Source organism: Lipomyces tetrasporus (assembly GCF_029532465.1).
Source record: "Lipomyces tetrasporus strain NRRL Y-64009 chromosome Unknown POJ06scaffold_7, whole genome shotgun sequence".
NCBI lineage: Eukaryota > Fungi > Ascomycota > Lipomycetes > Lipomycetales > Lipomycetaceae > Lipomyces > Lipomyces tetrasporus.
The window spans coordinates 1,066,037-1,085,601 of NW_026611602.1; the positions used below are offsets into that span (position 1 = coordinate 1,066,037).

Here is a 19,565-nt window from a genome sequence, read left to right on the forward strand (position 1 = left end):
GGGCCCGGGAGGTATTTATGAGATATATACGGATGGATGCAGCACCGACGCAGCACGGTGCCGCCGTAGTACCACTTCACAAGGAGCAGGGGACTTACCCGGCTCTCCAAATCTACTGCGTACATAAGGAACCTGAGCTAACGTAGGTCACAAGCGAGCGGTTCACACAAGTGAATTCACTTTCCAGGACTTTCGAACAAAAACTTCAATTACAGAACCACAACGCTACAAATCACTTAAAACTACTCGGATCGTCTTGCTGAGACGTTTTCTATTACAATTTGGCATGTGCGCGAATCGTGGTGTGGAACTGAACCGTTCACTTGTGTGAGCCGCTCGCTTGTGACCTACGTTATACTATTTTGGGAACAAACTTCATAAACTCTAGACGAACAAGTACCTTTTTAAAGCTACAGAAGCAGAGAATTTAAGCGAAAATTATATATAAAACCCTCTCATTGAGTAGAATGCATTATATTTAGAGAGTGTAAGCATTTACCCAGAAGAATTTGCACATGTGGGCGTAACCGCTACCCCTCGTTTCTCATGATAATAGATAAATATCGACAGTCGCACGTTGGTGTTCTAATATCTAGCGGATGTTCCGCAATTTATATTGGTATTGTAAAAGCACTGTTAGTATGCCTTTGTATAACATAGCTTACTCTGAATTTTGGGTGTGAATCGACTGTGTAGATGAGAATCGATGAGTAGTACAATATCAGATTAGAATCGATGAGTAGTGCTTCACTAAAGTTTCGGCAATGCAGCGGAGTGTTCCTAATGCCTAAGCTGGTGCTGCTTCTACTAAGAGTGATGGTGCTGACGGTAGTATGATCTGCTCCAAACTAATATACTTTAACGCTAGTGTTAGGCTTGAGAATATCGAGTACTTTAGAGCGCAGGCCGGGTAACTGCATTGTGCTGCTAGACGCGTGGGTTAGGGTGAATAATGTGGGCAGCCGCAAGCGCGGCGAGTGTCGCCGGGAATGGCCAGTCGGGGCTCGAAAGTAGAATGGTAATTGTTCTTCGTGTACCAGCGGCGCCGCTGCACCCAGAGCAGCCAGGAGCAAGAAGCTGCGGGCGCCGGCGCCAGCAGCACGGCGGAGCCTAGCCTCCTGGCCGGGATGCTCGTGTAGTTGGCGTCCCACGAATTGGTTGGTTGCAGACTCGCACGTCCGCAGAAGGCGGTTAACTAAGGTGGGGCGAGTGAGCAGCATTGTTTGAAAGCTGCCGACTGCCGACTGTCAAGTCCGTGACCATTCGGACTTCGATGGCGTCCGGAGGTGCATTCCAGCTTTCCTTTGCGTGGTTGGCTGCAATCGTACACTCAATTTGCTAAGCGGTGCCCTATCGGTGGCGAGCGTGCTGTTGGAACCGCCTATGGTATCTAGTTATCAAGTCCACACGCTGTGCCGCAGGGTCCGCATCAGGCATGCGGCCAGCCCCCAAGCCCCCTCTGTACCTTTTAAGAGGTATCGACGCGCACGCTGCACTGTCCTCTCCAAGGACGACAGCGATCCACAATGGCAATTACTAGACGACACACGTTTCCTGCATGGCCTTATTTGATAGTTGCGACTACTAGCAATCACTGGAAGCGTTACTGATTCTTGGCCATTCCACCGATTCGCGTTGCCGCAGAGCGTCCTCCAGGATTGGGACGTTGCGTCTTGCACAGACGCAGCGGGATATGACAATGTAGATTAATTCACAAGCGGGCGCCGTGTTGCTCAAGGCGCGAGCTCTCAATGCTGCGTCGCGTAAATAAAATTGCGGTATCTTTATGTCTTGGAGACACGGACGGTTTCTATATTACGATCCAAAATATACAAAAAATGTCTGGTTCCACGAGATAAGTGGTATCGGCGTGGATTGCGCAGGTTTCTTGCATTCTATATGTCGATATGTTTAACGGGCCGCTGCGCGTAAGGCCGATCCAAATTAAATTTATCAGAGTAGTTGGCATTACCATTTGCTCGCGATCCAAACATAGGTGTACGTGCAAAACGAGAATTAGTTTCAAATATGCATTAGACTATACATATAGTCCTAAGAAGCAGTGCATGCTACTAATAATATCGTGCTGGCTCTATCAGATGTGTCCGTCAATAATTCGTAGCTGCCATTCCCGGACACATAAATGTAGCGTACACTGTGCATTTGAGGATATATTCATGCCAATGTTAGGAATACTAAAAGAGCAGTCACGCGCTTAATCTTGAATTGATGAGGCATACACAGGTGCTGCTGCCCTAACGGTGCCCTATAGGGCCACCGAGTACGGACGATCTTCATACTAAGTTGTACTGTGGCTCCGGTACCCGCGCAATTGGACTAAGGCAACTTTCAAATCGACTCTTTGAATCTCTCACATCAATTAAAAGTCCGCCACATACCTATCGTTTCTCGACACACAACGCAAAATGAGAACCGAAATCGATTCCTTTTCTGGAAACAGGATCTACCCGGGCAGAGTATGTTGTTTCAGTTATTTGTGAATTTGTAGAGCAGCGCAGTCGCATGGTACCATCACGCAGCATCCGGAGGTCGAGCTTGATCAGCAATGTATTGGATTAGGAAAGTTGAGAGGGATCCTATCTGAACAGGACGACGTAGTGATTGGCAGCGTACTACGTACCTGGATGTCTGATCGATGGCGTTTATTTGGCAGATTGCGGTGGACAACGGAGCGAATGTTTCTCGAATCTTGACAACTGTGAAAATTGCTGCGTCCTCTCCATGGATCGATATTTGCAAAACCGTGACTAACGTGTTCAACTCCAGGGCAAGCTCTATGTCCGTGGTGACTCGAAGGTCTTCCGCTTCGTCGCGTCCAAGAGTGCCTCGCTCTTCCTTCAGCGGAAGAATCCTCGCCGAATTGCCTGGACTGTTCTCTACCGCCGAATGCACAAGAAGGGTGTCACCGAGGAGGGTGTGTATCTTGCGATATATCGAAATTGTGGAGAGGAATACTGATTGTGATGGATATATAGTCACCAAGAAGCGTACTCGTCGTACCGTGAAGCATCAGCGTGCCATCGTCGGTGCTTCTCTGGACGGTATGACATTTTTTGTGGATATATTATGCTGCTGTCAAATCTAACAATGGGATAGTCATCAAGGAGAAGCGCTCTATTCGCCCTGAGGCCCGCAAGGCTGCCCGCTCTGAGTCCATCGCTCTCGCTAAGGAGAAGAAGAAGGCTGACGAAGCCAAGAAGAAAGCCGACAAGGCCAAGCTCGCTGCTGCTGGCAAGACCACTGCCGCTGGTGCTAAGTTCAGCAAGCAGCAGATGAAGGGTGCTGCTCCCAAGGTTGCCGCCCGGTCGCGTTAAGGGTCAGGACAAGAAAACTGGACAAGTGGTAAACGAGATGATAACATGTGCAAAAGGGTTGGGATCTTTTATCTTGTGTTTATATAGCCACATCTGTTATTTGTTATATAGTAAAGAAATAATATGATCGAAGCATCTCGAGTCTTGCAGCAATGAGGAGTATTGTATACTGTGGGCCCAACGAATTAGAAGTTCAGGTGCGCCCAGTTATCATGTATTATCCATTGACGGATAATTGCATATAGGAGCAACTATTTGGCCCTTGCTGATATATAATTTGGTCTCTAGTGCTGAATGTAGTACTAGATTATAATGTAGTCTATCATCAGATGACCAGTCGGGTCCAAGTAAGACTTCTATATTGTCTCCAGAACAAGATGAATCGCTAATTAAAGCAGAGATAATTTCACGCGTCAGGCTGATGTGCCGAGGATTTCCTCTGCGTCTGACAATTTTACTTGTTCGAGATTTTGGTCGTCAGATAAGCTTTAAAAATGACTGTATGTAGTTAGTGTTCGTTAGCGTGCCATCTAGCTACTAAAGTAAAACGTAAACTTACGCTAAGGAGTGCGAGAACGTTGAACACGGCTCCGTTGCCGGCGCACAGCAGCTGCCGTTTCGAGCGGGCCACGAGCACACCCTGGCAATTCAAGCTTCAACCATCAGACGTCAACGTCCCAACTGTCGCGCGATACCCAACATAATATATTTTACTATCCTCTATCTCTGACAACTTTGGCCGTTCGTGTATACAACTTGGACATCGCTTTGTGAACAGCTTAAGAGTGGCAGACCTTAATCTTGACGATTATTATCACCGTAAGCCAACAATATGAGCTCGCGGCGTCGCAGCAGCTCAGGGACGTCGGCCATCCAGCAGAGCAACAATTATATTCCTCAGATATCGAACATAGGAGGTTTTCCACCATTGCCGTCTATCCGATTACCTGACTTTCTACCGCGCAGATTTTTACAACCATCAGAGACATTGTGCGCTGACGTTGGCCGAACACATGTGCTAGAATCAGACTCGGATGACGATGTATTGTCTTCCACCTTAGAGCAAGCTGCCACGGTACGGCCAAACGGGCCGAGGTCAACTACGATATCTTCGCTTTGGCCGTCGCTTTCGCCTCCTCGAATTACACCAACGTCATTGCCCAGTTTGCCATCGTTTCCGGCACCGTCATTACCGGCTCTGCCCTCCATCACGTTTTCAGCACGGTCGTTTTTGTTTCCTAGACATCTTGCCAACTATTTATTCGCAAATGTGGACTTTTCTGACGGTGATGACTTTTCGAATGATGAGGATGACGGCAACACGTCGGATACACGGACATTTGGGAGCGAGACCCATGTGTTGTCTCGAATGGGCCTGCCCGGTGATGCTCAGGATGGGGACGGACATATGGATAGCGCGCATAGACGGACTCGAACGAGGAGCAATCGGCGTCATCGACGCCGGCGCGGTCAAGACAGTGATCGTGGTTCGCGGGGAGCCGATGAAGAACGTGCGGAATTGGCTGCTACGGCTGACCCGGTCGATATGGCAAACTCGGCGGCATTATTTTCTGAAGAGAAGCAGCGTCAGTTACGGCAGAGAATTTATGCTATTCAGAATATGGATATTTCAGAGAAAGAGCTAGCCATGAAAATGCACGAACTTATGATGGAGGATTACTACAAGCTACGACGACGTCAAGAAAGCGAAGATGATGTTGCTGACGATCAAGATGATTACGAGAATGAGGCGACTGAGTTGCCAACCGCGGACAGCGCGGACAAGACAGTGACATGGTTTGACGAGGCTAATGAGATTCGCGGATGCCCTCATTATCAGCGCGGTGTCAAACTACAGTGCTCAACTTGCGAGCAGTGGTATGCCTGCCGATTCTGCCACGACGAGGTCGAAGACCATCAGCTCATTCGTTCCGAGACTAAAAACATGCTATGTACTTATTGCTTTCTGCCGCAATCGGCAGCGCAGGACTGTCGGGGATGTGGTCGGCGTATGGCTAGGTACTTTTGCGACAAGTGCAAGCTGTGGGACGACGATCCAGATAAGTCGATCTATCACTGCAATGACTGTGGTATATGCCGAATTGGTGAGGGTCTGGGCAAAGACTTTTTCCATTGCAAGGTATGCTTTTACTGATCTTGGGCAACGGAGTTTTGTACCATTGCATACCCGAACTACAATTTAAAGTGGTTTTCTTGCTAACCGTCCCCTCAGACATGTAACGTTTGCATGTCGGTTTGTCTCGAGAATTCGCACAGATGCATAGAGCACTCCACGGAATGTAATTGTCCGATTTGCGGCGATTACATGTTTACGAGTACAATGACGGTAGTGTTCATGTCGTGCGGACATTCAATCCATCAGAAGTGCTATTATGAACACACGAAGAAGTGAGTTTGCTTGACGCTTATGTTGCTTATTTATATGCTAACTGTCCAGTAGCTCATACAAATGTCCAACTTGTGCTCGTTCGATCGTCAATATGGAAGCTCAGTTCCGTCTTCTCGATCGTGAAATCGAGCGTCAGCGTTTGCCCGAGCCATATTGCAACTGGCGAAGTGTAATCACCTGCAATGACTGTTCGGGTAAGAGTAACGTGCAATTTCACTTTTTAGGTTTCAAGTGTGATTTCTGTCGGTCGTACAACACTGCACAGGTAAGGCTTATCAAGCCAGAGGAAGGTGCTGATTTGGATGACGGAGAATTCGATGAAGTCAGCGTGGTTTCGCAGCGAGGCCAACCAGAAGATCCAGAAGATGGACTTGAGCAAGTTAACTCCGAAGACGAAGAGGTGCGCAGTGAGATCACTGAGGTACTCGGAGAAGTTGAGGACATCCACAGTATGCTCTTTCTGCCTCCGAGATTGCAAGACAGTTCTGAGTCGCCGGTGCCGGAGGAGAGCGATGGCGACAGTACACATGCGGTGGAAAGTTCAGATCATCATGATGAAGGGACGACCCAGTTTGCCTGATATCAGATACAGAGTGCTGGACTCAGTGCCTATGATTTGAAACTCAATTTGTATATATGAAGAGTTTTATTTGTATTAGTGATCATCTTTATTCTGGTCAGCATGTTGAGCATTCTGCATCTCCGCGAGTTTGTTGTCATGATAGAATCGAGCAAAGATTTCACTTTTCCTGGAATATGTGAATGGGTGTCATTGGATTTTATTTGGATGCTGGTTTGTTTCGGATTGAGGATTAAATGCACCTTTCATTTAAGTATTATGTGTTTCTGTCATTGTGATTGGGAAATGTGTCGCCACGAGATCAGGGTTTCAACCAGAGAGCTGTAATGTATGATGCGGTCTCCCAATGATTACAACTCATCGTTTGCTATTTTCTTGCATGAGTTAGGTTGTCAATGATATATGTTTCTGTGTATGATTATGGTCGCCGTTGGCTATGGGTATCTGTATGTGCGTGTCTTTATGTGATTCCTGACCGAGTCATACCGGCGATGTACAGTTTGCTAGGTAGAAAGCTGGCCAATGTACAGACTACGGACAAATACTAGCCTAGCCTCTCGCGATAACACTAACGCAGGGCATATGAAAAGGGGCCTCGGCTGCTAACGGGACGACTGCCGTGCGGCTGCCTGTCAAGCGACAGAAAATATACGTCTAGAAAGCAACCTGCCGAAATCCAGACACACGCATATCCAGTTGCTTGATTCCGGCAAATATTTCGGAGACCATGTTAGGGAGTTAGTGATACTAGGCACGTTGTGGTTGCCACTGTATGCAGGCTGCTGTTATCCTCAGGAGGCAGTAATTTGGATGCGCGTGGGGCTGACCAAGATGTCGAGACATCCCACTCCATTTCAGGGGCTCGTCCCCACAAAATGTATCTCGAGCTCTGCCTCGTGCATTTTGGCCCCTTCTCCAAGGCACACTAATGCACGGTGTCGCCGTACCTGCGTATGGTTTACAGTGGACGGACCCCTTTAACGCCGTTCTAATGTTACTCGAGATGGTTTATGCAGGCATACCTCATTCTGCACTATGTTGAGTAAGCTACGGGTCCTCGTGATGGAGCCACGTCGAATGGAAATCACCTGCTTTGAGGTTGGATGCTTACTGAGGCCGTCTAATATCGTGCATCATTACGTGTGTTAACGAAGATACCTAGAGCATAGTTGGAGATATGGTTGACTCGAGCTCGAGCTCGAGTTGATCTGTTTAGTTTCCGTTTTTCGATGAGCTCTGGCCAGTTACCAGAGCCGCTGAGGCCTAATCGAATCTCCGTGTTCAGCCAATTGATAGAGACGACGATCCCGCGAGTACAATTTCAAGCATATATTTGTGCAACGCTGCTCAGCTCGATTTTTTCTCCGTTGCGACAAGCAGGGGTCCTTCTTGCAGCCAGACTGCATCGAGTTGGTGAGGCTCCCAGTAGCCCCTCGCCATCACCATCATCACGCTGGTGTGCTTGTCTCGAAACGGCGCCTGGAAGAGAGTTTGTACTCGTATGTACACTAGTATTCCGTATTCTGGATCTCACAGGTCCGCCAAGCCACGTTGGTTGTCTGCTTTCGGACTCTCACTCGTTCCATACATCAACAGACTACCCTACATTGACTCTCTGCATTCAAGCCTCTCCTTTGCACTCATATTTCGATGTACGTTGGCGATTACTGTAAGGTTTCCAGTCCATCTTGCTTGAATTCGTCGAACATAAACCGTCTGGTACCACAAGTCCACCCGTTTTGGGCTTTCCCCTTCAATATGTGTCTCTCGCCTCCAACTGATTGCCCCACAATGTCAATTTGTTGTAAGCATCGCTTACACAATCCATGCTACTGGATTCTCAATTTGGTTTGAACTATTGAGTCGTGGAGTTTGGCTGCCGTACATTTGTCGTCCCCCGCTGCTCTGTACGCCCCCCTGTTCCTCTGCGAGGACCAACCCTGTTGGCGTATGCCTTTTCTGCAAGTACCGCATTCGCTTCGGGCCTGTCTTAGGTTTGTTTACAGATATTTTTCCTCTTTCCGTGGCTGAGGGACAGCAATCGTGGAAGGCACATATCCAGTCGTCGACAGCGAGACTTCCTCGGACATCTTTAAGCGAGCCTTTCGCCATGTCTAACTTTGCTCTCCATTTTACGTGCCGGGGCCATCCCGCACTTCGATCTATTTATCTGGTTCACTCTTGATTGATTTCGGGCTGTCACAATATCTCTGCGACGCTTGAGTTCGGCGGGCCCGCATACTTTCAGCCAGCGTGTCTTGTACGACGTTCGTCTTGGTAGGAAGCAGCACATATACACCGTCGCCACCCAGCTTCTTGTTTCTATTTGCCCTCACCCTTTTTGGTCTAGTGTGTTTGGATTATCATCAATAGCAATAATTAATACAAAAATCCAATATGGACATCATGAACATGATTGACAAGCGGCCAGATTCAGTCTCACCGCCATCTCCAGATACAGGGAAACCGGCAAGCAGACGTCGATTTGACTGCACTTGGCTGAACTGCGATAAGGTATGTTTGTTGTGGTTGTTTAGAAGTTGCTTATGAGAACGCGATCGCTTATGCTGAACAGAGCTTCACACGGAGGTCAGACCTTGAGCGCCATTACCGAATCCATACACAGGAGCGTCCGTTTAAGTGCCCATTTAGTGGATGCGGTAAAGCGTTCATTCAGCGGTCGGCATTGACGGTGCATGAGAGGACCCATACGGGCGAGAAGCCACATTGCTGCTTGTTTGTTGGTTGCAAGAAGAGATTCTCTGATGTATGTTGATTAGTCTCGTTCCTACAAAAGAAATTGCTGACGCTGTGCACAGTCTTCCAGCTTGGCAAGGCACCGCAGGACACACGCAGACAAGGTGCAGTTGCGTTGCGTGGTTGAGGCATGTGATCAACGGTATGCCGATGAATTTCCTGTCGTACTGTGAATAATGACCTAGACGTGATCATAGGTTCGAACGACGAAACGCACTCTTGAAACATATCAGACTGGACCATGGTCTAGCAGTTAACTCGGATGAAGACGACAATCCTTCTCGACAGTCTAATACGCAGAAGGCTTCTGGCCTTGGAATTTACTCGGACTATGGTCGCTTAGACGGCCGTGCATTTATGGGAAGTCACCCGTCATATTACTACAGTAGGACCGCGCCAGCTTGTCGGAGGTCCGCATTAGTGTCTGCTCATTTTTATGCTCCCATGCCTGGCACAGCTGTGCATGGAATGGATGTTTATCCCGAGAATGATGATCCTTCCCGCCGTGCTAATGCCAACTATTATGTGCAGCGCTGTGAAGACGATAATCGAACAACCTCAGGATTTTCTTCTACAGAATCTTCGTACTCTGAGAATCTGCTAACATCGGATACGGAGAGCGAGATGCACAATCGTATGTCATCAGCAGCTGGCTTTCGCCCACAGCTATCGACAGCCTCGCCATTATCCTCGTCCTCATTCTTTTATGATGCTGCTTCACGCCATCTTCAAAATCCTCAGAATAGTTACCAGTACCAGCAGCCAAGGCACCTAAAGTTTCACTTGAGCGAAATTCAGTATCCAAACAGTCCAATGATTCATCCCAATAATAATTTCCAGGCCCAAAATTGCTTGACTACGCAAGTTAGGTCGGACGAACATGGGCATGCCTCAACTCATGTGGTGGGTGGAAGCGATTGGATGTGAGGCGCCACTTTAAAATGATATTATATTCTAATAATGTGATGCACATACTTATATTATGTCTATCTACGCGACAATATCTTATTTGATACAATCTAGGCCATCTGAGTGACTGAAGTTTAGGAATTGTACTTGTCTTTGTTGATGTTTGCATCTTTTTTTTGGGCGATGAGCATGGCTACTGGTAGACCAGGGATAAGTGAGACAAACAAAAGTGATGTTGGATTGCTAGACTTACTATTTGGTGAAAAGCGTGAGTACTTTGTAATAATATAATGCTGCCGAAGCACATAACACGGGTCCTGGTTAGGCGCCATCCGTCTTACCGAAGCCCTTTCCAAATTGTTGTACGATGCTGCTTGTCATACGGTTGGCCAACGTACAACGACAACCTATCCCTTTGTAGTATGCGATACTCTCCGATGCTCTCCCAGAAGCAATGACCTTCTCATACCGAATTGCCTGTAGGGTACTCAGATCAAATGTGGACGCTGGGACTAATACCGGGTCGCAAGTATTTCCTGTGTATTTCAATTGATACGGACAAGCATCTGCACATCGGCGACCCTTTCAATTATATTTTATTTGTGCGTCGTATGCTTTAGACTGCTCAATTCCGGTTATCTCTTGTGATTTGGCTGTTTAACATCGGTTCTGTATCCCAATTTATTTTTGTTTGGAAAGGGCTCTTCTATTGACATATATCTAAATATACACCAAGCCCGAAAACCAACGAAAACGAACGCCAAAAGCCACCCCACGGGGCCCGACAACCGAATGAATATGTACATTAGAGTATACCCGAGGGCCCAAATGTAAAGAAGTGCGGAGCAGGGCTCACGAGTGGGAGAAGTCGAGGCGAAAGAGTGTGCTTCTCATTCAAAGCCAGAACGACTTCGAGAGCATCCTCGTGGATCGGGCTGGTACCGACACGGGGGAAATCGGCCTGGAGAAGGGTGCCATGAGGCTCCAAGGCGGAATGGTCGTAGCCATGAGCGGGGTTAGAAGAGACGCCGATGAGCTCGAGCTCCACGACAGGGAAAACTTGGCGGTGCGCCATGTCGATCATGGTGATCGAACGGGAACCGATGGGGAGAGTAGTATCGACCAAGGTATCAACCGAAATGATTTCGGGTAGTCACATAGTAATGGCCGTCAAGCGGCTCATGTAGGATGAGGTTCTGGGAAGTGGTGGGGAACGCTTGCTGGAGAGCACGCGCCACGGTGTCGCGAGAAAAGACGTCGGAGCCCGTCTGGAGGATGACGGTGAAAGGACGGTCCTTGATCGAAGACGGAATCTCGGTGGATCTGACGCCTTGAGTGGTGGACCAGGGACCGCGATTGACCACCGCGGTGTGCGCACCCTCCACGGCCAGGAATGTGCGCGCCTGAAGCTGGCGCGGCAGAGGAACTCATATCGGTGAATAAATAGAGCGGTAGCGAATAAATTTTTTTTGGTTGAAAAGCCAGTTTATTTTACAAGCTATTTACAAACATGTACTGGCGAAAAACAAAGGAACGAAAGGAAAACGAAACGGATAAAGATACAAAAGAGGAAAACGAAACGGACAACGAAGAAAGGAAGGAGAAAACGCTAAATGGAAACCAAAGGCGACAACACCAGCTGCCTGCCAGGGCCCGTAGGCAAGGACACATATGGACAAGATAGCTTGTGGCTTATGCCGCGTTCTGCTGGGCCAGCATTTCCTTTTGTTGTTCGATGGTCTGCTGCAACAATTGTACGTAGTCGTTCTCCATAATATCGGTTGCTTGTTCGGTTCTGTTGTTCGGTTCGAGTCGGTTAACGTGTTGTGTACGCCACGGCCACGGATAGTTGATATAACCCAGCCAGCCCGCCAGTCGAGAGGACCATCCACGTTGACGGACAAGTAAAGAGAGAGATGGGGGAAACCGACCAGGGCAGACAAACCGGGCAAGTTAGCACCCAGCGCGAGTGATGCAGGATCGAAGGGGTAACTGGGTGATCAAACCAGAGCCCTCAACACAGGGGGATCCTTCAAAGCCAGAGAGTCCACGACGCTGTCCGCTCAGGCCAGGCAGGGGAGGCAAGGAAGGTAGCAAAGCGGGAAGGGTGACCCACCGACAACCAGTGAAGCCAACTGAGCTTGCGGCTCAAACAAGAGACGGCGAATCCACTGTGCTCGAGCATCGTGAAGTTGTGTAGATAGGTCGAAAAGGCCGAATCCCCCTGCCGGAAGGCGGCGGAGGAGGATAGTGTACGGGAGCAGGGGACGGCCTTCCCCGCCACTGACGGTGGAGGCCGCGGCAAGCGTGAGCGATTCCAACGTGGCGGAGGTGGCTGGCACAAATTGATCCAAGTATACCACCTTGGAGAAGCAGAAGGTGTTGATGAGACGACACCGGGTGACATGAGGCAGATCGAAGTTAGGGATTTTGTGCATCCTAAGAATTGTCTGCTGCACCAAAGCTGCCCAGGCCCCCGTGACGGTTTTTTTTTTTTGTTTGAAAAGCCAGTGTATTATACAAGCTATTTACACGCAAGTTCTGGCGAAAATCAAAGGAGCGAACGGAAAACGAAACGGATAAATATATATATACGCAAAAAGGAAACCAAAAGCCACGACGTCGGGGCGGACGAAAATTACCCTTATCGAACGCATTAGTGTCACTTAATATAAATTAAGGCAATCTGGCCGAGTTGGTCTAAGGCGTGAGATTAAGGTTCTCATCTCTTCGGAGGCCTGGGTTCGAATCCCAGGGTTGTCACCATTTTTTTGCCTATGCTACCTGGAATTACCCGGCTCTGCGACTGAAATTGTCAGGGCGGCAACGGGCACGAAACCCTATGTCCTGCTCGACCAGAATATTTGACTTTGCCCTAGTACTGCCGGCTTTAAAAGATCTGTGCTCTAGCTTAGACTTCAACTTCATTTACTGCCACGGCTGGCTTGCTAGTTTTCTTTCTAAAGTGGGCTAATAGTCCGACTGAAAACACTTTTGTTCGCTTCTGACGCTGAATTATTTCTGAGATCCGGAATTTCAAATCTGACTTTAGAGCATACGAGACTTGTAAGAGTTCGTTTAGAGAGCCACGGGCGGACTGTGATATCTCGTAAACAGATTTTTATCCACGGTAAGTCATTTTGTTGTTTTTTGTTGTATTCATTGCATTATCTTTCTTGGTCAGGTGTGCTTTCTGGGACGCGATTTGTTTTATGATGACTAGAGTGCATTTGGCTCGAGATCTGGTTTACTGGGTCTATGTGGAAAAACTCACGCTACCTTTAACTTTTGTCTGAAAAATTTTGGTCTTTCATTCTTGTGAATAGCATTTGCTATATGTCTTCTGGCGGAGAGTGTAAGAATATGCTAACGTACTCGAAGTCTTATGTTGAATGCCAAATCCCATTCGCCAATCGACTCTGCTGATATTCTCTCTACAGCGCCTTTCTACGTCCTTTCAACATTCGCTCTGGGAATTTTGTTTAAACAATGGGGTAGATAACCAGTTTGCTCTTAGTTTGTGGCTTGTTTCTTTTTTTCCCTCTTGTTTTTGCGTTCGAATAGAAAATGGATGCACCTTTCGTTCAAGTTCTTAGCCGTGTTCGTTTTCATGTCTGTATCCTTCTTGTTGCTCTATTGAACGTAAAAAAATGAAGGGAAACAAGCAACGCCAGAAACTCTGATTTTAAGTGTTACTATGAGAACCAAGTAATAACAACCCTTTACTAGTGTCCCAGCCTTGTTTCGATGGCTATCGCGCAAATATCCCAAGATCATCAGTCCAGTAATCGAAGAGCCTGATGTTGTTATCGATGACGTATCCTATCCGGCGGATTATTCGCGGCCAAACCCGAATGGCGAGCTCGACAACTTATATCTGGACATGAATGGTATCGTTCACCCTTGTAGTCATCCCGAGAATCGGCCGCCGCCTGCGACGGAAGATGAGATGATGCTTGAAGTGTTTAAATATACGGACCGCGTTGTGAGCATGGCAAGGCCAAGGAAAGTGTTGATGGTTGCTGTTGATGGTGTCGCTCCGCGAGCCAAAATGAATCAGCAGCGGTCACGTCGGTTTAGGTCGGCGAGAGATGCAAAAGATAAAGACCAACAGAATGCACGAATGCTTGAGGAGATGGAAGCGAAAGGCAAGGCCATAGATGACAGTATAAAAGAAAAAAGGTCATGGGATACGAACGTTATTACTCCTGGTACGCCATTTATGGACAAGTTAGCAACTGCAATCAGATACTGGACAATATACAAATTGAATTCAGATCCAGGATGGAAGGAGGTAAGGTTTCAAGCCTCCTGTTGCGATTATCACTCCGTTAACTCTCATATAGCTGAAAGTTATTATTTCAGACGCGTCCGTTCCGGGTGAAGGCGAACACAAGATTATGGAGTTTGTCCGCAGTCAACGCCAGAGTCCTCACCATAACCCCAATACCACTCACGCTATCTATGGTCTGGATGCAGACTTGATCATGCTTGGTCTCGCTACACATGAACCGTATTTCCGTGTTTTACGAGAAGACGTGTTTTTCCAAGATCGCGCCCCGCGACTCTGCCATATTTGTGGTCAGCAGGGTCACATTGCCGCACAGTGCACTGGTGAGGCCAAGGTCAAGAATGGCCAATTTGATGAACGTGCGCCTAATGCTGTTGAAAAGAAACCTTTCATTTGGCTGCATGTTAATATATTGCGTGAATACCTTGAGCTTGAACTCTACGTACCGCGTCTTCCCTTCAAATTTGATTTGGAGCGAGCTATTGACGATTGGGTGTTCATGTGTTTTTTTGTCGGTAACGATTTCTTGCCACACATTCCGTCACTAGAGATTCGAGAAAACGGAATTGATATTCTGATTAATATCTGGCGTCGTGGATTGTCGTCTATGGGAGGGTATCTCACAACAGATGGCACAGTCAACCTCAGAAGTACAGAAGTTTTGCTGAGAAGTCTTGGTGCTCAGGAAGATCAGATTTTCAGAAGACGTCGAGAGAATGACCTCCGGCGAGTCGAGAACCAGAAGCGTCGCAAACTGGAAAGTGGAGGCAACGGCTATAAAAACTCGGCGGGAGCACCAGTCACTCCTGTAGTTCGGCGTAATCAGGTAGATATTGGACCAAAATCGCTACCGACAGACATCCCGCTCTTTACGCCCAAGGGTGTCGCAATTGGTATGGGGTCTTCGAACGGCGCAGCACCTAGTGGTACGACAAAAACGATCACCTCGATGGCCGGTGTTGCTACTTACAATGCTGACCAGGCGAATAAGAGCGCAGCATCATTTCTGAAGGCTCAGTTGCTTGCAAAGAAAGGAGCAGCCCCTCAATCGCCTTCTTCTGCTAATTCAATAGAGGAAACTGCTTCTGCCACTACCGCTACTTCCGTCACATCTGCAGAACTTCCCGTTACACCAGACTTAACTTCCAAGAAGCGCAAAGCAGATGAGGAGGCGGATGACGAGACTGATGGAAGCGCAGGAAAAAAACGGAAAGCAGATAATAACGGATCCGGAGTAGCTACGCCGGCGGCGGATGATGAGGAGTCCTCCTCTGAGGATGACGACGCTATTCGTTTCTGGGAGCCTGGATATAAGAATCGCTACTACAGTCAGAAATTTAAGACTCAGACACCAGAACAGATGGATTCTATTCGTAAAGATGTTGTGCGATCGTACATCGAAGGCGTCAGCTGGGTGTTGCTATATTATTATCAAGGCTGTCCGTCATGGACGTGGTTTTACCCATATCATTATGCGCCGTTTGCGTCCGACTTTTCTGACATTGCGGACATGGAGATAAAATTCAGCTTGGGTGAGCCGTTCAGGCCATATGAGCAGCTTATGGGTGTCTTACCAGCCGCTTCGAGCCACACGCTGCCGCCAGTTCTTCGAACACTTATGACAGACGGGGATAGTGAGATCATCGATTTCTATCCAGAGGAGTTCCCTATCGACATGAATGGCAAGAAGATGTCGTGGCAAGGTGTTGCTTTGTTGCCGTTTATCGACGAGATAAGGTTATTGAAGGCTGTGCGGGAACGGTACAACCTGTTAACGCAGGAAGAGCTCGGTCGTAATATGCATGGCCATGAGGTCGTGTATGTGACGGCCGAAAGCGCGTTCGGACTTCAGATAGCGAAGCATCTGTACAATGGTTATCGCCCGGTCGGCCGGGATGAACTCCATGCCAACGAGGTTATGCCAATCCATCCCAAGATCAGCAAAGGACTAATTGGAGCAGTGAAACCGAACCCTGACTGCATTCCAGGGGGTGTCATTGCATTTCCTTTGAGCCTTGATGAGTCTTTACAGAAGGATGGATCTCGATATAAAGATATTCAGCGAGATAAGGCCCTTTCCGCGCATTACATTATCCCCAACTCGAAGTATGTTCATAAGAGCATGCTACTACCAGGTTACAAAGCCAAGCCAAAGGTCGTGACTAGCCTGGGAGGTAATAACGGCGGTGGGCATAAAAGGTTCTACTAGTGTGGAGGTTTAATTTTGCATTTGTTAATTACGGATGTATGGTTGTCAAACTTATCTCTTGGGTCTCGTTTTGTTCGTTCGTTGTCAGGTTTGGTACCAAGTATGGCTTCATTGGATATTAATACATTTCATACTAAATGATTTATGGTATGAAACCGTGTTCGTTTCCTCCTTAAGTTACCGCAAGGTGAGATCCAACGTGGATATACCTGGAAGGTAATTTTCTTACCGCGAACGCATGCCCTATCAGCCATTTATAAATCCAATGGTCTCATTATAGTCCATATGGATAGTTTATGCTTCGGTAATCGACATGACAATCCTGCATGACAAATATCTCCCATCAGGCCAACGGCCAACGTGTATTCGTGAGCAAAAATGTATTGTTAGCGGCGCGTTCTTGGACTAGAAACCTATATCCGAAAATTGGTCTCCAATACTGGTTCGGAAGTTCGGATGCATATTATTTAGTGCTAACTTTATTCCGCAACATCGCGGCATGTTTCGAAACTATCCCCTTGTTAACTGCGACGTTCTTCGCGGAAATCTTGCAATCAGCAGCAATACAACGAAATTTATATCTGGCAAAGCTAAGCAGGAAGTCAACTGATCAATAATGTTCGTTCGTTTTATTAAATGTTAGCTGAAGAGCCAGAACATAATACGGAACGTTATACATCTTCACTTGTCGATTAGTCAGCAATAAATCAGAGTGTGTTCAACCTTTCGCGATGATTAGCCAGTTGCGGCCATACCAAGAAGAAAACACAGTTCCCCGTCCGATCAACACCAGTTAAGCTTCTTTGGGCCTACTTAGTACTGCGGTGGGAGACCACGCTGGAATCGTAGGTGCTGCAATTATTATTTTTCTTCTTTCCTTTTCTTTTTGTTAATTAAATTTTACTTATTTATTTGTTGCTTTGATAAGTCTCTGGCTTTATTAAAGAATAAGCGTACTGGTGCGGGGCAAAACTATGTGTCTCTTGCCGACCCAGATTTTACAACTGCCAACGAGTCGGGTTAGGGTACTCAGAGTGTGCGAATTGGGTTCGCTCAGGAACTACGGCCGAGGATCTGGCACAACTTCCTTCCAACGCACCTGTACTGGAGGAACTAGTATTCAGCTGCCTTTTCTTTAACCCACCAAGGACATCAATAATGTTGTTTAAACCTTGCTCTAGGAAAGTGTTAGAAATTGCAAAGGGATCTCGCCGGCATATTCTTAGAGTCCCAGTTGTGCATACTCGATCTTTCCAGCAGGGTCGAATAGCGCCAGATGCACGTCGATCTGTACAATTTCTACACTCGCAGCTATCTTTACGGCAACATAATGGACAGAAGAATTTGCCAGCAATTCCAACACCTGTTAATGTGCAAGACGCAGTTCCTGCATTGCGACAGATGACTACGACAGCTCAGCCCATCGCGCAGCCACCATTGGGCCCGTTCATGAGGAGCCTGCCGAAGTCAGTTCTGCCGTATGCGCAACTTATACGACTTGACAGGCCTGTAGGAACGTGGCTATTGTATTGGCCCTGCAGTGAGTAATAGCATGCATTATTATTAGCCGAACTGACACTGATAACGGCTGTAGCGTGGGGCATCACAATGGCTGCGTATGCGACAAATGCTTCTCTTCTCGATACCACATGGACATTGTCCTTATTCGGAATTGGAGCGCTTATTATGCGTGGCGCGGGATGTATTGTCAATGACCTGTGGGACAGACGACTGGACCAACAAGTCGAACGAACCGCAATGCGACCAATTGCCTCTGGGCAGGTCACGCCAAAACAGGCGATCGTCTATCTGGGCGGACAACTCACACTTGGTCTGGGAGTTTTGCTTTCTCTACCACTTGATTGTCTCCTTCTTGGAGCGTCGAGCTTAGCCTTCGTGGCCACTTACCCACTCTTTAAGCGGTTCACTTATTACCCTCAGCTCATGCTGTCCTTTACTTATAACTGGGGTGCGATGCTTGGATTTCCCGCGATGGGTCACTGGGACGTGCCCACCATGGCTGCCTTATATGCCAGTGGGATTTGCTGGACCATGGTCTACGACACCATCTACGCGCACCAGGACAAGAGAGACGACGTCAAGGCCGGAATCAAATCTACCGCTCTCGCATGGCGAGAAAATTCGAAACCAGTGATGACGGGCTTCACGATCGCGCAGGTTGCGTTACTTACCGGCGCGGGAGTTTTGAACAGTATGGGCCCAGCGTTTTTCGCAGGCGTCGCCTGGGCGACTTATCGACTTGCGCGGATGATTAAAACAGTCGACCTAGACAACCCAAAGGATTGCTGGAAATGGTTTGTAGATAACGTGAAGACCGGCGGTGTTATTTTCTTGGCCGTGTTTGTAGACTATCTCTGCAAGCTGTTCGGGCTGATGTAAGGCATGTATAGAAAACTGTGATAGAAGAAGTAAGGTACCAGTTCCTGCATCCCATAAATACTACTATTGAGTTTGCATCTATTATGTACATAAATTTACCATTCCAGATCTACTCTACATTGCTTTTGGCCTGTCGGTCTTCCCATTCCTTGGGCGTCAAAGTGAGCAATTGCATTGCGTGAATGCCACCCTCGGCGTTCATTTCCTTACTAAACATCTGGTATATCAATCGATGTCTCATTGGCAACCGCTATCATGATGTTAGAAATTCTTCTATCCCCTTCCCGGGCACCAATACCTTACCTTTCCCTCAAATGCTTCGGATACAATTTCCAGGCTGCAGAAAATTGTTAGACAACGCGTCCAGATGCACCGACATTCGCAATAAACGATAACAACTTGTACGCACCGAAAATGAGTTTCCTTGCTCACACTATCTCGCATGGCAGTATGGTGTGCATGTTTGTGCGAGTCGTTGTAAATCTTCAAATAGGTAGGCTTCAAACTCTGTGTGAGAGCCCACCGAATCTTGTCCTCGTAAGGAGTTTCGGAATGGCCAGAGTCTGGAGGTACTTCAGGAGCGGTAGATGCTTCGGTTGACATGTTATGCAGACTTATTGAAGCTGTGACAAGCGTCGGACGAAGGCAGGACGCGGGTGGCGCTGGCGCAAGTA

The 19,565-nt window shown here is 47.7% G+C and overlaps 6 protein-coding genes and 1 non-coding gene across 7 annotated transcripts; 6 read left to right on the forward strand and 1 right to left on the reverse strand.

Moving 5' to 3' along the window:
• Positions 1 to 2,258: 2,258 nt before the first annotated feature.
• POJ06DRAFT_256884 (ribosomal protein L24e-domain-containing protein) lies at positions 2,259 to 3,487 on the forward strand. Its single transcript, XM_056188079.1, has 4 exons — positions 2,259 to 2,477; positions 2,788 to 2,935; positions 2,997 to 3,062; positions 3,118 to 3,487. The coding sequence occupies exons 1-4, from the start codon at positions 2,427 to 2,429 to the stop codon at positions 3,333 to 3,335; spliced, it is 483 nt and encodes a 160-aa protein (XP_056042854.1). The 5' UTR covers positions 2,259 to 2,426; the 3' UTR covers positions 3,336 to 3,487.
• Positions 3,488 to 4,167: 680 nt separating this feature from the next.
• POJ06DRAFT_199023 (uncharacterized protein) lies at positions 4,168 to 6,325 on the forward strand (the record flags this gene model as incomplete). Its single annotated transcript, XM_056185137.1, has 3 exons — positions 4,168 to 5,475; positions 5,569 to 5,744; positions 5,797 to 6,325. The coding sequence occupies 3 exons, from the start codon at positions 4,168 to 4,170 to the stop codon at positions 6,323 to 6,325; spliced, it is 2,013 nt and encodes a 670-aa protein (XP_056042855.1).
• A 2,374-nt stretch (positions 6,326 to 8,699) lies between these two features.
• POJ06DRAFT_134537 (uncharacterized protein) lies at positions 8,700 to 10,067 on the forward strand. The gene is made up of 4 exons (XM_056184427.1): positions 8,700 to 8,839; positions 8,901 to 9,092; positions 9,145 to 9,210; positions 9,280 to 10,067. The coding sequence occupies exons 2-4, from the start codon at positions 9,022 to 9,024 to the stop codon at positions 10,007 to 10,009; spliced, it is 867 nt and encodes a 288-aa protein (XP_056042856.1). The 5' UTR covers positions 8,700 to 8,839; positions 8,901 to 9,021; the 3' UTR covers positions 10,010 to 10,067.
• A 2,604-nt stretch (positions 10,068 to 12,671) lies between these two features.
• POJ06DRAFT_t60 lies at positions 12,672 to 12,754 on the forward strand. Its single transcript has one exon. It is a non-coding gene; the product is annotated as a tRNA-Leu (tRNA).
• Positions 12,755 to 13,688: 934 nt separating this feature from the next.
• POJ06DRAFT_302338 (XRN 5'-3' exonuclease N-terminus-domain-containing protein) lies at positions 13,689 to 16,634 on the forward strand (the record flags this gene model as incomplete). The annotated part of the gene is made up of 3 exons (XM_056190759.1): positions 13,689 to 13,699; positions 13,721 to 14,285; positions 14,338 to 16,634. 3 exons carry the CDS (start codon positions 13,689 to 13,691, stop codon positions 16,489 to 16,491), a joined length of 2,730 nt encoding a protein of 909 aa, XP_056042857.1. The 3' UTR covers positions 16,492 to 16,634.
• Positions 16,635 to 17,892: 1,258 nt separating this feature from the next.
• Positions 17,893 to 18,891, forward strand: POJ06DRAFT_282433 (UbiA prenyltransferase family; the record flags this gene model as incomplete). The annotated part of the gene is made up of 2 exons (XM_056190027.1): positions 17,893 to 18,031; positions 18,086 to 18,891. The coding sequence occupies 2 exons, from the start codon at positions 17,893 to 17,895 to the stop codon at positions 18,889 to 18,891; spliced, it is 945 nt and encodes a 314-aa protein (XP_056042858.1).
• A 109-nt stretch (positions 18,892 to 19,000) lies between these two features.
• On the reverse strand, positions 19,001 to 19,494 carry POJ06DRAFT_269470 (bola-like protein-domain-containing protein; the record flags this gene model as incomplete). The annotated part of the gene is made up of 3 exons (XM_056189374.1): positions 19,001 to 19,141; positions 19,195 to 19,228; positions 19,301 to 19,494. The coding sequence occupies 3 exons, from the start codon at positions 19,492 to 19,494 to the stop codon at positions 19,001 to 19,003; spliced, it is 369 nt and encodes a 122-aa protein (XP_056042859.1).
• Between the last annotated feature and the right edge of the window lie 71 nt (positions 19,495 to 19,565).

Coding starts and splice junctions, on each gene's coding strand:
- POJ06DRAFT_256884 (XM_056188079.1), top strand. CDS start 2,427: ATGAGAACCGAAATCGATTCCTTTTCTGGAAACAGGATCTACCCGGGC. Junction 2,478..2,787: donor ACAGGATCTACCCGGGCAGA/GTATGTTGTTTC, acceptor GTTCAACTCCAG/GGCAAGCTCTATGTCCGTGG. Junction 2,936..2,996: donor GAAGGGTGTCACCGAGGAGG/GTGTGTATCTTG, acceptor ATGGATATATAG/TCACCAAGAAGCGTACTCGT.
- POJ06DRAFT_134537 (XM_056184427.1), top strand. CDS start 9,022: ATGAGAGGACCCATACGGGCGAGAAGCCACATTGCTGCTTGTTTGTTG. Junction 9,093..9,144: donor GCAAGAAGAGATTCTCTGAT/GTATGTTGATTA, acceptor CGCTGTGCACAG/TCTTCCAGCTTGGCAAGGCA. Junction 9,211..9,279: donor AGTTGCGTTGCGTGGTTGAG/GCATGTGATCAA, acceptor ACGTGATCATAG/GTTCGAACGACGAAACGCAC.